Source organism: Bathycoccus prasinos (assembly GCF_002220235.1).
Source record: "Bathycoccus prasinos genomic : Chromosome_1".
In the NCBI taxonomy this organism is placed as follows: Eukaryota; Viridiplantae; Chlorophyta; class Mamiellophyceae; order Mamiellales; family Bathycoccaceae; genus Bathycoccus; species Bathycoccus prasinos.
In genome coordinates this window covers 52028-66817 of record NC_024008.1, presented here as the reverse complement: position 1 = coordinate 66817, position 14790 = coordinate 52028, and the positions used below count along the sequence as shown (strand labels likewise).

Sequence of the window (14790 nt, the reverse complement as noted above, 5' to 3'; positions counted from 1 at the left end):
TTTCATGCAAAGCCCTCTCTCTCTCTCTTTCTTTTGTCTCTTTGAATTCTTTATCTATTCTTACAGTTCTACTATCTATCATAGGAACCATGGTATCATGTGTACTTAGTAAATGCTTTTATCTATGTCTTTTAAAATTTTCAGAATCCTCGTGTTGTAATCATACCGAATCTGCTCTAGAATGTCAGCGTTGCCTCTCAGACGTTGCAAGTCGCTTTCATACTCGACGACGAGTGATCTTAAGACTTTCATCTCCAAAAGCATTTCCGGAGTCCTCAACGCCCTTTCATAAGCACGATACGCAACTATCTCTGCCACTGTTTCGCATTTCTCCACGGTCATCAAGTTCCAATACTCTCCGTCATTCCTCAGGAAAGAATCAAAATGGCGTATTTCTTTATTGGGCCACTTTGACCTCTCGCCTTGAATTCTCAAACTCACAAATTGCTCCATCGTTTGGCGCTGACTTTTAGTCACCGGCAACTCATCTAAACAGCGTTTCCACTCCCAAAGGACACGCTTCGCGTCCATGTGCAATCTGCTCATGTTTGCGAATTCCAGCATATTTCGTATAAATGCGCCTTCGTTACTGTCCATGTCGACCGTAAAGCCTCTCGATAAAAAAGCAGTTGATACAGCTTTATTCTCACGCCGAGTGATCGCTCTCACAATTGCTTTGTTCCGAAAAGTGTTCTTTTGCGATTCAAAGAATAAAAGACGGTCTGTTTGTATTTGCACGCGGTGTTCGGCGTCGGAATACTGCACGGCATCGTTGATCCCAACCTGAACGATGTTCTTCGCGCCCCCACTAAAGGCGGTGTTCGTGGAGTTGTTGACGATGGTGGTTTCATAAGAAGCTTTTGTATTGCCGTTCAGAGCCAAGAGCGCATCGACTGCAACATCATCACGGGAAATTTTTTCGATAGGAAGAATGGGTGAAACCTTCTCTGGAAGCGGTGGTGATTTCCTTCGATTGTGATACGGCTTTGCTATTTTTCTCGCCGTTCTGTGCTTCGACCGAAGGTTCGCCACCTCTTTCTCAACCTTTTTCGTCATTGGGAATTGATCGCGTTGCGTGCGCTTCTCTCTAATCGATGGTCGCCTCGCATACGAAGGTTTCTTTTCTACTCTTCCGAGAACTTCTTCCATGGTGTGTATTCGTATAGCACCGCGACCGCAAAGCGCTTCCCCCTTCTCGCGCGCCAGTTCTTGTTGAGAAGCGAGGGAAGGTTGCCTTCTCTTATTTAGAGCGTGGTGATCTTCGACGTCGGTCTCAATAATGTCCTCTTCCGTACTTTCGCCTTTCGCGTCGTCGTCATCGTCGTTCTCCTCCGTACTTTTATCGAAATCTAAACTGTTATCAAACTGTTCGGTCAAATTCGACCCATTTGAGTTCTTCGCATCTCCCGCATTCTTCTTCGACGCTTTCGTCCTTGTCTTTTCTACGTGCGCGCGCAATACTGTCTGATACGCAGAGTCCCCGACATCTTTCATGTCCTGACGACCCTTCGGGCTTGATGGGTCCAAAATCGTGTTGGCAGGAGTTCGTGGCTTCTTTGGAGAATTTTCTCTTTCATTTTCAGTCTCTGTCGTCGGTCGCTTTTTCTTGGAGAAATCGATTCGATCTGCCAATCGTCGAGATGTTGTTTCAAACAACGTAGCATTGTCTTGGCGCGGTATAGCTCGCTTTCGCGTATTACCCTCGTTATGATCGTCACCATCGCTAAGATCCCAGAGGATGCTCGGAGCTTCGATTCTATTCCCTCCACTGTACTTTGATCGGTTCATCGTTTTAGCTGCAGTCACCGCCGCCGCCGCTGCCGTCCCCGGTCCTGCTTCAGTACCAAACGATGATTTCAAGCAATTCGTACTACCACCTTCTTTGGAATGTTCTTGCGACGAACTGTGCGGACCCATTGTTAACGATGGTCGCGATTTGTTGTCTGTTGCTACTACTACTACTACTGGTGGCGGTGGTGGACTACGGCGCTTCTGCACCGGCGATGCGCGTTTCCTCTCTTTCTCCTTTGTTCCCTTCGAGAGAGACGATTTGCGCGAGCGCTGCGATACCTTCGCTGTACCCGTGCCTTTTGTTGATACTATCGACGCATGATTTCTCTTTTTATTCATCTTGTTCTTTGTCAAACTTTCGCCTTCTTCTATTTTCTTTTGTTGCTTGTCCATATCTGGCGTCCCGTCGCTTACACCGTCCTCCAGCGCGAGTCTGTGTCCCACCGGCGAGCGAAATCCATCGTACCTCATGTGTATCTTTATACCAGTACCATCCGAAGGCGCTAATTTTGAAACTCTCAATCTGTGGAACGCTGCTTCTACCAAAATATTCAAAACAAGCTCGTCGCGTTCGCCTTCGCGCAAGTGGCTCCCAAACATTGGTACCAACTCGAAGCGACACTGTGCCCATCCTTTATCCGTCCACCCTTTCTTGGTCGTTTGCGCGACTTCGCACACTTCCACTAATCGTAACAACACAAACTCCGCGTATAGTTCTTTATTCGGGCACTTATCTGGTACCGTTCGTATCAAACTCTTTGCTTTGCCTTCATTTTCCAAGTGCTTCCAAGTGTCTCGCGTGAGGCCCTCTTTTGCAAACTCGAAAAAAGTCCCGAGAGGAATCGCTTTTTTTAGCGCTTTCCCGTTGTGCACTTTTCCATCTATGGAGAACCAAAACTTGTCCGCGCTGAAATTCTTAACGTACGCGCGTTCCATCGCCGTCGCGCTCATCATCTTCTCGTCTGTTCTTTTCTCTCCCTTTTCTTTTTCTTTCTCTTTCTCGTCTCCCTCGCCGCCGTCAACGGTGGTGGTCCCTTTTTTTTTCTCTGCTTTTTCTTCAATCGCCGTCGTCGTCTTCCTGGTGCCTCCTCCTTCACACTCCTCCACCTCACCGTCGATTTCTTCCTTCGGGATGACTTTTTTCTTCTGCAATGGCAACGCAACTCTCCGCATGAGTTCACACGGCTGAGCTTTAGACGTGATCATCACCCCTCTTCTTTTCAACAATACCGCCGTCGAGGAATCCCCGGATGGAGAGGGGGAGGTACCGACCATCCTCCTCCGATCGTGGTCAGCGCAAAGCGTGCGTTCTTCCAAAGTGTGCCGTGCGACGACCGAACGTTTCCCGCACTTTTTGAGGAGAAAGAACCTTCCTTCCAAAAAAAAATGAAAAGACGTCTACGTCTCTCAGAAATAGGGAGACAAACGCCATCCTCCTCTTCCTCCTCAGGCAGAAGGGACTATTTAACTTCTCTTCTTTTTTTTTCTTTTTCAACCGAGAGGTTTTCCTCGACGATTCCTCTTTCGCGCACTCTCTCTCTCTTTTACTCTTCTCAAAACTCTTCTCCTCAAAACGTGTAAACGGGGTTGAAAGTTAACGACAGACTCTGTGATAAGTGCGGTAAAAGGATTGATGATATTCTGCGCGCTTTCTTTCGAGCACGTGTTTAAATCCTCCTTTTTTTTGTGGAGAGAATTCTTTTTTGTTTGTGAAGAATGCAAAAGACAAAAGAAGAGTTTTTGGACAGAAAGAAGGGGAGAGGGGTGCTGGTGGAAAAAGGTAAAACTCGTTTCATATCATGTTGTCCACCTCGATTATTATATTGGTTAAAATTAAAAGTTGAACACGGCGCTAAACAAAGAATTCAATATACCACCACCATCGGTGCTGTCCGCACTATTAGAACTTTTAGTATTCATATTCTTCGATTTCCTTTTCCCCTCCTCCTTATCGTCGTCGTCTTCATTATTATTACTATTGTTATCGTTTACGTTCGCAGATGTAACACTCTTACCGCCTGTTCCAGTATGTTTGTTGCGTAAAAAACGGTTGAGGCGTTTTTGCGAAACGCGTTTGTTTAGACCGCACCGCGTTCGTTTTACTTCCAATATGCCATCGAGCGGGTTCGTTTCGAGGATTGTAGTGTACGATATTGCGATTGCGCACCATGGTATGGGCATGAAAAGGGCATCGTCATTGGCAAAATCGTCGTCGTCAATCGGATGTCTGGTAATCTCATACACCGAGCGACACTGCACCGTGACCCGATTTTCTTCCACAAAAATCTCAACCGGAGGACCACCGAGGTCGAGCTTATTGTCGTATTCTCTCGAATTGAGACCTAAAACGGCGAAGTACGGCGGATCACCGAACAAACTCGTGCATAACTCCAATTCTTCGCCACCGCGAGCTGTTCTGGAAGCCGCCAATATCACCCTCGCCGCCGAAGCCACGGAAGTTGCCTCTGTCTTACACGTTTTCGCTCTTCGCAAAGCGTTCTCTAAGCTGGAAAGCGCTCGCGTGAAGTGCGCTTGAAACGGGCCCGTGGATAAATTTTCCGTCGTCCAAATGTCCGTATCATCGTCTTCGTCGACCGGGTCGCCATCTTTCGATAAAAAATCTGGTTTTGAAGTTCGACATCGCCTTTTCAAAGTGAAGCCATCCTCACGTTGCCAGTCCTTGACGACTTGGGACCCGGTGAGCACCAATCCGCTCCGAATCGCCACGGACGACGATGGTGCTGTCGACGGCGCTGCACTGCTACCACGGACACCATCGTCGCTATCGTCGTCATCGTCAGAAGAATCTGAATCATCTTCGTCAAAGAAATCCTCACGAACCTCCAACGCCGAACGAATCCAAGAGATGAGTAAAGCGTCTTGCGCATCCAGCGCCGTTTTTTGACTTCGGACGGTCTCAAAAGCTTTCTTTTCTTCTTCTCTACGTTGCCGCTTCCTATTTTTGCTGGTGTTTGTGTCTGTTCCACCACCGACGAGACCAAAAAAGTATCCACCTCCTCCGCCACTATTCTTGTTTTTCTTCCGCTTCTCTGGCGACTGCGACGGTAACGACGCCACATCGTTAAGCGAGAGCGAGCCGTGCGCACCCGTAAATGTTCTCCTTCTATTGCTATCGTTGCTAAAATGACTAGTGGTATTTCCATGAGAACTACTACCATTAGCATTACCAGTGGTGCTTATTCTCAAATGCTTGTTCTTCTTCAAATCTCTCAGAAATCGCAAGTTGTACGCTCGCAACACCGCTGGCAACTCATTTTCAATCACTTCGCTAATTTCAATCGTCGCCAATCCTCGCTTCAAAGCTTGAGATACTTTTTCCGAAAATCTATTCAACTCGTGCGAGTATGGATTTGTCTCTCCTCCGAGTTTCAACGCTGAATTCCTCGCGAACCGAACAAGTCTCGGAAACACTACGATGTCGATATTGGTCTCTTCGTCGAGTTTCACGCACACGTTTTCTATGCACTCGTGGCACGTCGTCGCAATTAAGTAATCCAAAATTGCCTCTAAATCCGTACTATTATTATTACTATTGATGTTATTGTCGTCGCCATTGCCGTCTTCTATCCCAGAAAAGATCGCCTTGCCTCTCCAACCGCTCACCAACGTCTTGCTCAACTCGAACAGTTTACTCTCCATGGCGTCGCACAGCGCTTCAATATTCGCCTTGTTACTACCACCGAATTCTTTCTGCAGAGAGTCGAGTAATTTCTGCACGTCTTCACACGTCGCTTCGTCGATTCTGCACTCCGTCAGAGCTAAAATATGCATGCAAAAGTTCCGCACCGCGGGTTGCGCGACGATACGCAAGTGCTCTTCAACGGTAAATAAAGACATCGTTTTCGATACCGTTCGTCGTTCCTTATTTTTTGCAACGTCAGCCCCGTCAACTCCACCGCCACCACCACCACCACCACCGCCAAATCGAATCGATCTCACAACATCTTCCATCGCATCTTTTTTCCCTCTCTCAATCATTTCCTTTCTCCTCTCCACGTCTAAAAACTGAGACGTATCGAAGCTCATTCCCGTTTTTGAGAGCAACTCGGATGTTTGCAAACCCGTTTTCTTTTTCTTCTTCCTGCCGAGACTCTTGTCGCCGCCGCCAGCCCCGACAGTATCGTCATCATCAGACGAGGAGGAAGAAGAGGAAGATGCACCGTCCATTCTCTCTCTCTCTCTCTCTCTCTCTCTTTTGATGCGCACGCCGTGCGCGTACTTCTTTTGTTTTGATGCACTTTTTAAAGTTTTTTTCGGAAAGAGAAGACAAGAGAGCAAAGAGAGAAAGTGAAAAAAATGAAAAAGAAGAGCAGAGAGAGTTGGCAAAATGGCAGCTGTCAGCTGTGTGGACTTTCTCAATTTCAACTTCACAAAAATTTGTGCGGTAGGAACACACACACAAACAATATGTCTCACAGAAAGTTTGAACGTGAGTGATAGCTCCATACCTAGATTCTTTGCTCCTTTTATCGCTCGTTTCGCGCAATTATTGGGAGACGACTCTTTCGCGCGATGTCGATTCAACTCTCTCTTTGTTACGCGCGCATTTTTGAGCTTTCCTTTCCTCCTTGGGAGGGCTTTTGAGTCGAAATTTCGGTCTTTCGTTCACGCGCCATTCGTGATGTTTGCGAGCGGAAGAAACGTTTCGCGAGCGAAGTAATTCGTGAAGAATGCGTTTTTTTGCGCGAATGTTTCGCGACAACGCGTGAAAAGCATAGAAAAGGCTATGGTTTGCGCTCCGTTCCGAAATTGCTTTTGAGTAAAAGTTGAAGCCCTCTTACTGACATTTCTCCCTCTTTCGCTCTCCTTCCGAATTTAAACAACAGATCCCCGTCTTGGTCACTTGGGTTTTTTGCCGAAGAAGCGATCCCAGCGCTCCAGAGGTAAAGTGAAGTCCTTTCCGAAGGATGATGCGTCAAAGCCGCCGCACTTTACTGCCTTTATGGGTTTCAAAGCCGGCATGACGCACATCGTCAGAGATGTGGACAAGCCTGGTTCCAAGTTGCACAAGAAGGAAACGTGCGAAGCGGTGACTATTGTTGAGTGCCCGCAAATGATTGTCGTCGGTCTCGTTGGCTACAGAAGAACGCCGCAAGGCTTGAGAGGTGTCAAGACGGTGTGGGCGGAGCACTTGTCCGACGAGATCAAGCGTCGATTCTACAAGAACTGGTTCAAGTCCAAGAAGAAGGCGTTCCAAAAGTACGCGAAGAAGTACTCGAACGGCTCCATCGAACAAGATTTGGAAGCGTTGAAAAAGTCATGCGACGTCGTCAGAGTTATCGCGCACACGCAAGTTAGAAAAGTGAAGAACTTGAAGCAAAAGAAGGCGCACATGATGGAAATTCAAATCAACGGTGGCTCCGTCGCGGACAAGGTTGACTTTGGTTTCAAGTTTTTTGAGAAGGCCGTGCCAGTTGATGCCGTCTTCCAACAAGACGAAATGATTGACGTCATCGCCGTCACCAAGGGTAAAGGTTTCGAAGGTGTCATCACCCGTTGGGGCGTCACTCGTTTGCCGCGTAAGACTCACAGAGGTTTGCGTAAGGTTGCGTGCATCGGTTCTTGGCACCCGGCGAGAGTCGCGTACTCTGTCGCCCGTCCAGGTCAACACGGTTATCACCACAGAACGGAAATCAACAAGAAGATTTACAAGATTGGTAAAGCGGACGAAGCTTCGTTCGGCGCGAACACTGACCACGACCCGACTGAGAAGGAAATCACCCCGATGGGTGGCTTTGGTCACTACGGTATCGTCAAGAACGATTACGTTATGATCAAGGGTGCGGTCATTGGCCCGAGAAAAAGACTCATTACGTTGAGGCAGTCCTTGTTCAAGCAAACTAGACGTGTTGCGACCGAGAAGATCACGCTCAAATTCATCGATACTTCGAGTAAGATGGGCCACGGTAGATTCCAGACTGCGGAGGAGAAGGCGAAGACGTACGGCACGTTGAAGGCGTAAAGTTTAGAATAAAATAAAGTATCGAATTTAGGGAGGGTTTGCTATTGTAACATAAAGCGTGATACAATGGCGATAACACACATACATATATACTTACTGGTACCTAGGTACACCCCGTAACTTTTATTCTTCTTTTATTAAAATACATTCAGAAAGAATTTTGTACGTTCGAGCCAAGTTCTCTAAATTTAAATAATATGCGACCTTCTTTTAACTGTTGTTCTTGTTCTTTTTATTCTTCTTCTCCTTGTTTACAAAATATCGTCAAAGGTCTTCGACACTTTCTCCTTGAACGCCTGTCTGTCCGGTTTAAACAACAAGTTTTGATAGATGAAGAACCCAGAGAAGACTATGCCGATGAGTTCGAACAAATTCGGAATCAACGGGAGGCCTTCGATGTTGTGCAACACACCATCGGCGGCGATCAAGCCGACAAGACCAAAGACACCCAACGCCACCGCAGCTGGCTTCTCTTCCGTATCATCCCATTTCTCGCTCAATGTCCCCGTGAGTTCCTTCAATTTATCTTGAACTTCGTCGCTTCTCGTCGTCGCGTTCACTCTCGCGTTCGATTTTTGAACCGACACGGTGGACGTTTTGAATTGTTTCCCCACAAAGGTTGTTCTTCTCAAGGAGTTTGTAGATCGCTTGACGCTGATCGAGCGCGTCGCGAAAACGCTGTTGGAAGCGATGATCGATTGCATCTTACGTATATTTGTGTGTGTGTGTGTGTATTCTCTTTGTGAGGAGTGTAAAAGGTATCGCGCGGGGGGTCGTTGAGATCTTTTCAGAGATTGATGTGTGAAATAATATCTCTCAGAACAAACACGATTTTGATTGGCTCTCGGCCAAAAGCCTGCACCCACAAACAACTCTTGAGAGAGTCTTCATCAGGGGGAGACTCGCAGTATAATTCTTGGATTTGGGCATTTGGGCATAAATTTCTCCATTTTACCATTTCTGGATGAATGCGACTGGGAAAGCGCTCGAAGTGCACGTAATAACATCGAGAACGCGAACTACGCGTTGATTTGAGTATTTTTGATCGTTTAATGCGTATTCTCGCGCGTCTGATTTTTTAGCTCGAAATTTGGGCATTTTGGAAAAAACACAAAGCAGCTTCTCCACCTAATAAAAATAATAAAACTATTTCAACGCGCTAATCTTGGCTTTAATTTCCTCCATCTCCATCAACCAACTCTCGTCTATGGCAATATCTCCCAAAGCTTTCGCTTCTTGGTCGATTCGGTCTAGGCGTTCTTGTTCGGCTTGCACTTTCGCTCGATTTCTGTCTTGCGCCTCTTTGCGTTTGAGCAAAAGTTCCATCGTCCTCTTCTCCTTCGCCTGACGAGCGACTTCTTCTTTTTCCAACTTCGCTTGGATTTCCTTCTCTTTACGTTCTTTCTCTCTTCTTTGTCGTTCGAGAAGTTTCAACGCGTCTTCTTCCATAGCTTTTCGAGCTTCGATTATTTGTTGTTCTCTTTTCTCGTGTTCGAGACGTTCCTTCTCCGCTTTCGTTGGTTTCGATTTCTTACCCTTCCTTTTACTTTCGTCGGTGTCATTCTCCAAATTTGTCGTTTTCTTCTTGTTCACCGAAAACGAAGCAGACAATTTCATCGCAGTAGTCTCGCTATGGTTGTTACTACTGTTACTACTACTGCTACTGCTGCTGCTACTACTATCGTCGTCCTCCTCATCGGCGCTCTTCGATTGTACTATTTCTAAACTTTGGCCGTTCAACTCGCGAATAACATTCGACGCTGTTTCGATATCTTTACACTCTATGAAACCAAACCCTTGAATGGCCCGAGTGCCGGACCGTTTTGGAATCTTCACGGAAACTATGTCGTCTTTTCCTATCCCGCTGTTATTATTATCGTTGTTTAAAACCATCGCTGATATCGCCTCTTTGACTTTCTCGATATCCTCCTCGTTCTTCGGCAAGCCGCGCACGTACACGACGTTCGATTGTTCTTCTGTTTCTGTTTCTGTTTCTTCTTCTTCTTCGTCGTCGTCATCGATATCTTCGCTTTCGTCCGATGAACCTTCTTTCTTCGCGTGCGCAACACCAGAGGCTTCTTTTTCTTCTTCCTTTTCGCCTCCTCCTCCGCCAATCTCACACACGCGTCCAATGCTCCCATCTTCCAATCGAACTTTAATCCCTCTCGGATGTCGTTTACTGTTCGTCAGGAAATCACTTATTTTCCCATATACGATTGCATCTGTCCCTTGATCCTCTTTCAGAACGATACCGACGGATAAACCGACGGATAAATTCTCCCGGAAATTCCCTGGGGCGTCGAACGAGTGCGTCGGGGCGCTAAACGCGCCGGCAGTTATTTCGAACGCAACTTGTTTACGTTGTCTTCTTCTTCTCGTGGTTGATGTCACTAACGCGCCGCGGTGGAATGCTGCGCGCGCTGAACTCATACTCCTTCTTCTTCTTCTTCTTCTTTTTTATTGTTGCGCGAAGAAAAAATGAAGCATTGAAGAAAGACAAAAGAAAGAAGATTTCTTCTGTTTGTTCACTTAAAATAGCGCGATACTACTACTACTACTACTAATAATAATAATAATAATAATGAGTAGCGCGGGAGCATTAACGCCGTATGAAATCAAACGCGACGAGCGCGTGGCCAGGAACAAAGCGATATTAGCAAAACTCATAGCTAATAATCCGTTACATCAACACATGATGGTGAGGATGGGGAGCAAAGACGATTCAGACGACGAAGACGGGGAGAGAACGACGAAGACGAAGACAAAGAAGAAGATCAAACGAGAGATTAACTTGGAAGACGTGAGACGGTCGGGACGGATTCGAAAGTTACCGGCACCAATTTATACCACTTTCGAGTTGAACGAAGACTTGGGGAATGGTACGAAGAACAGGAAGAGTTTCAACAGCGCTGTTGGTAAAAAAAGGAAGAGTTCAGAGTCGGAAGAAGAGTTGAAGAAGCAGAAAAAGAGTATTGATAAAAAAAGTCAACCGCCATCCTCTCCGCAGTCCCTGAAAGCGTTGAATGCAAAGTTGAAACACATATACTCGGAGTTTCTCGGCCACAGAATAGAAACAAACGATGGCGGGTTGAAAGCGGCGGTGGTGCACGAGCTGTCGCCGATTGCGCACCCGAAATTTTCGAAAATGTCAGGGATACAAGAGTGGAGGAATTGCGTCGTTTTGTACGTAAATGTTGGAGACAAGTATGGAAATTCCTACGATAACGTGTTTACAAACTGTGGTGGGTGCATCACGTGGTTCGCCCAACCGAGACAGGACGAGGAGAGTTCGCCAATACGGACGATTTTGAGCACCATGTCCAAGAAGGAAGTTTCGTGCGAGGAGACAAAGAACAAAGCTTTGGAGGAAGGCGAAGAGGCGGAAAAGTCGTTTCCGAAATGGCCCGTACATTTATTCTGTCGAATGGAGGGAGAGACGTACACGTACTGTGGACGATTGAAAGCGTTGAACTACGAAGCGAACAAGCGACCGATGAAGTTCACTTTTCAGTTGTTGGACGCTCCGTTGTTGCGCGTTTCGCAAGATTTTCTCTCTCTGGTCGAACTCGCGGACGGAGATGTACATCAGTAAAGTATGATAGATAAATATAGATATAGATGTTACAAAATTAGTATCAGATTGAGTTTAAAGTTTATGTGACTTTTGAGACTTGCTTGGGTGATGATGATTTTTAAAGCGTGTTCTCAAATTATTGGTTCTCGGTCAAGCTCCCTCCTTCGTTGCTTGTGGCGAACCGAGAAGGAGCGGCTCTCTTCGTCGTCATGAATTTCCCTCTTCCCAAGCCTAACGCGATTCTCCCCTGACCGAAACTACCCGCGCTTTTATCTTTCTTCGTGTGATGCGCTTTTCTATTCACAAACTTCGTCGCCGGTGACATGTGATGGTCCGTAGGACTGCTAAATCTGTTTTTTTTTAGAGAGAGATTGAGAGAGAGAGGGGAACAAACGCACAGTCAGAACATTTCAAAAATGTCTCGTTGGATAGGATAAAACGTACTTTAAGTTTTTCAGTTTCGCCGACAAAGGCGTCATGGACACGTCGTTGGTCATTTCACCGAGCGCTTTCCGCCCATTCGCGTTGTTATTGTTATTGTTATTGTTATTGCTAGATGATGACGGTTCTTCCGGTGAAGGCGTTCGCATGGAATCTTCGGGAAACGCAATTTTACTCGATGATGATGATGTTTGCGTCGGTGTCTTCTCCTCCTCTGAAACCGCAGATGACGACGATGGTTCCGGTGATTTCATTATTAACGACGCGTCAGTGCTTTCGTCTCCCTTGAATTGAGCGTAACTTCGCGAGGAGCGGAACGGTGATGCGATGAAACCCATTTACTGATGACTTGATGAGCTAATAAGGTGGGAATATTATATTATTTTGGTGTGAGGAAGTTGTGGTTGTTTGGTTTTTTCTCGAGTTCATTTCCCTTCTTTTTCTGCACAGGGGCTGTCCCCTCACAAAAAAAAGAAAGAAATGGCGCAAGCGTTTGATCCTCTGGGAGGAGGAGGAGGACCGAAGAAGAAAAAGACGACGGTGAAAGAAAGCGCACAAATATCAGAGATTACCGAAAACGATGACGAGAGTAACGACCCGTTCTCCCCGGCGAACATAGGAGGAGGATCAGGAGGATTTACGTGGAAACACGACACGAGAATGTGCATCTACGCGCCGTACATCGACGAGAACAAAACGGTGAAACAAGGGAGAAAGTTGAAGAAAGAGTTGTGTTGCGATCGACCGTATCCGTTCGAGATTAAAGAAGCCATAGAGAAAGGAATGAACTTACCGTGCGACTTGGAAGATAAGTGTTATTCGAGAGATTTCTGGGAGCGAGGACGGGTGAGAGTGGAGTATAAAAACGAAGACGGGACGCCGAAGAATCCAGAGTTTCCCACGAGACGATCGATATTAATCGAGTGCGCGAGGTTAGTACCGATGCACTGGGGGAGAACGGACGGGTCGTCCGCGAAGTTAATGAGAAGTCCAGAGGATATTTTCGACGTGTACCTTGCAGATTTAGCCAAGCAAGGTGGTGCACCAGGAACGGGAAAATCGGCGAAAGGTGGAGCGCTCGGCGACGGCGGCGAGAAAGCGGACAAGTCGAAGAATAAGGTCTCCTCGAAAGGCAAGAAAGGCAAGAAAGGGAGGAAATAATTGTAGATTAAGGTAGTGGCAAAGATTGTTAGTTTTGAATGTGAATATTTATATGTTCCTATCAGGTAATAATGTATGGTGTAGAATTTAAGAACCAACCTAATAACTAGAAGTAATCGTCTTCCTCTTCCATAAACTCGCGCAACGCCTCTTCATCTTCTAAACGCTTCATGCGCTCTTCCTTCGTTTCGTTCGTTTTGGTCGAACCTTTTTCCGCGTATCGCATCGCTCGCTGACACTCGTTGTGGACGTCCAAGCAATACGCGACTCTTTGATGGAAAACTTCACCCGGTAACGAAGTGCTGTACGCGTCCTTGGTTTCATTCGAGGTCATGATGCCCGTTTCAAAGTCAATCTGCGCGTCTACCGCCCCATCTCTGATGGCTTTAGCCACCACGCACTCAATCGCGCCTTCGCTGTTAATGTTATTACTAGTAGTGTTATTCATGTCGACGTCTTTCTGTAAGCCCAATTTCAACGCGATGTCGTTCAAAGAAATTTTGGAGTACGCGACGTTTACTTTAGCTAAGCCAGTTCTGATGACGTTGCGTCGTAATCGCGTGATCAAGTTGAACACGTTATCCTTCTCAAAAGTTGCTTTGTGTTTCTCCACGACGAGAGCAAACTCGTGCAAGTCTCCGGCGCGCACTGCACTCGTCAATTCAAAGTACGGCAACAACTTCGAGCGCATCTCGCTCGGGCTCGAAAGAAATTTTCTCTCCGGAATCTCTCCTAAAAGCAAACGCACGATACAAATCCACTTCGTCAAGATGAGTTTAAACCCCCAGGCGGCGTTGTTCGGCGCTTTACGCAACGCTTGCGTCAAGCACTCTTTTGCCTCCGTGTACTCTAACTGAATCGCTCGAATTCTTCCGAGGTAGTACAAATATCTACACTGTTGCGCCGAGGACCTCGAGCTCGGCAACACCGTTTTCGATCGAAGTTGCTCCGCTAACTCGTACTGTTTCAACGACACGTAATTTCTCAGCAACAGGTTCAAAGTCGTCTCTTGTCCAATCGCGTCTAACCGAGACGTGGCTTGCCTATGCAACGCCAACAACGTCTGTCTCGCGTCTCGTATATTACCGAAACGTTCGTGCGCCAGCGAGTAGTAAAAATACACCTTCGCCGCAAACGCGTCCAACGTTCGTCGATTGAACGAAGAGAGTCGTTGCAAACAAATCTCGGACAATTGAATGGCATTCGCATCTTTCGCGTCGATCATGTGCATGAGCGCGAGGACGTAGCAATAGATTTCCGTCTCTGGGAGTTCGGATTTTAATTTTTCTCCAGAGTCGTCGTCTTCCTCCTCTTTTACTTTCTTCGTCTCTGTTTTCTTTGCTTTCAAAAACTGTTTCAACGTCGTCGCGGATTCCGAATCGCTGGGTAAGACGGCCTCTATAAACGCGCAGATACCTTCTGCGGTCAATTTCGTTCTCACCATGTGCGTCTGCGATGATATGAGGGAAGAAAAGATGATGATGATGATGAGTATATATGAATAGAAAGAAAGAAAGAAGACGAAGGAGAGAGATCGTTATTTTGGACGATGACGATGAAAATGAGATCGCGCGCAAAAGAGACAACGAGGAGAAAGAGTTCGGCTATTGAATAAATAAATAAGACGTACTTGTCTGAACACGCTCGCGATAAATCGCGGTTCGCCTTTACTCTCCACGGATTTCTTAATCAAAGAGACGTTGCTGATGAGCGTTTTCGATGGTTCGATTTCTCTTTCTTGTTCTCCTTCTTCACCTTTCTCTTCGCCCAAATCGGTGTCCATCTGGGTGTCCATCTTGTCCATCTCGAGAAAAGAAAAAAAAGTGAAGACGAATTTTTT

General features: G+C 46.6%; 8 protein-coding genes across 8 annotated transcripts; 3 read left to right on the top strand and 5 right to left on the bottom strand.

The window, feature by feature from the left end:
* Nucleotides 1-105: 105 nt before the first annotated feature.
* Bathy01g00380 (unknown protein) lies at nt 106-3066 on the bottom strand (the record flags this gene model as incomplete). Its single annotated transcript, XM_007515112.1, has 1 exon — nt 106-3066. One exon carries the CDS (start codon nt 3064-3066, stop codon nt 106-108), a length of 2961 nt encoding a protein of 986 aa, XP_007515174.1.
* A 558-nt stretch (nt 3067-3624) lies between these two features.
* Bathy01g00370 (unknown protein) lies at nt 3625-5979 on the bottom strand (the record flags this gene model as incomplete). Its single annotated transcript, XM_007515135.1, has 1 exon — nt 3625-5979. One exon carries the CDS (start codon nt 5977-5979, stop codon nt 3625-3627), a length of 2355 nt encoding a protein of 784 aa, XP_007515197.1.
* A 160-nt stretch (nt 5980-6139) lies between these two features.
* Nucleotides 6140-7774, top strand: Bathy01g00360 (60S ribosomal protein L3; the record flags this gene model as incomplete). The annotated part of the gene is made up of 2 exons (XM_007515657.1): nt 6140-6245; nt 6639-7774. 2 exons carry the CDS (start codon nt 6140-6142, stop codon nt 7772-7774), a joined length of 1242 nt encoding a protein of 413 aa, XP_007515719.1.
* Nucleotides 7775-8025: 251 nt separating this feature from the next.
* Bathy01g00350 (predicted protein) lies at nt 8026-8478 on the bottom strand (the record flags this gene model as incomplete). Its single annotated transcript, XM_007515240.1, has 1 exon — nt 8026-8478. The coding sequence occupies one exon, from the start codon at nt 8476-8478 to the stop codon at nt 8026-8028; it is 453 nt and encodes a 150-aa protein (XP_007515302.1).
* A 442-nt stretch (nt 8479-8920) lies between these two features.
* Nucleotides 8921-10204, bottom strand: Bathy01g00340 (Protein of unknown function DUF2196; the record flags this gene model as incomplete). The annotated part of the gene is made up of 1 exon (XM_007515208.1): nt 8921-10204. One exon carries the CDS (start codon nt 10202-10204, stop codon nt 8921-8923), a length of 1284 nt encoding a protein of 427 aa, XP_007515270.1.
* A 151-nt stretch (nt 10205-10355) lies between these two features.
* Bathy01g00330 (predicted protein) lies at nt 10356-11366 on the top strand (the record flags this gene model as incomplete). Its single annotated transcript, XM_007515177.1, has 1 exon — nt 10356-11366. One exon carries the CDS (start codon nt 10356-10358, stop codon nt 11364-11366), a length of 1011 nt encoding a protein of 336 aa, XP_007515239.1.
* Nucleotides 11367-12269: 903 nt separating this feature from the next.
* Nucleotides 12270-12950, top strand: Bathy01g00320 (Signal recognition particle 19 kDa protein; the record flags this gene model as incomplete). The annotated part of the gene is made up of 1 exon (XM_007515454.1): nt 12270-12950. The coding sequence occupies one exon, from the start codon at nt 12270-12272 to the stop codon at nt 12948-12950; it is 681 nt and encodes a 226-aa protein (XP_007515516.1).
* A 106-nt stretch (nt 12951-13056) lies between these two features.
* On the bottom strand, nt 13057-14745 carry Bathy01g00310 (unnamed protein product; the record flags this gene model as incomplete). The annotated part of the gene is made up of 2 exons (XM_007515627.1): nt 13057-14400; nt 14581-14745. The coding sequence occupies 2 exons, from the start codon at nt 14743-14745 to the stop codon at nt 13057-13059; spliced, it is 1509 nt and encodes a 502-aa protein (XP_007515689.1).
* Between the last annotated feature and the right edge of the window lie 45 nt (nt 14746-14790).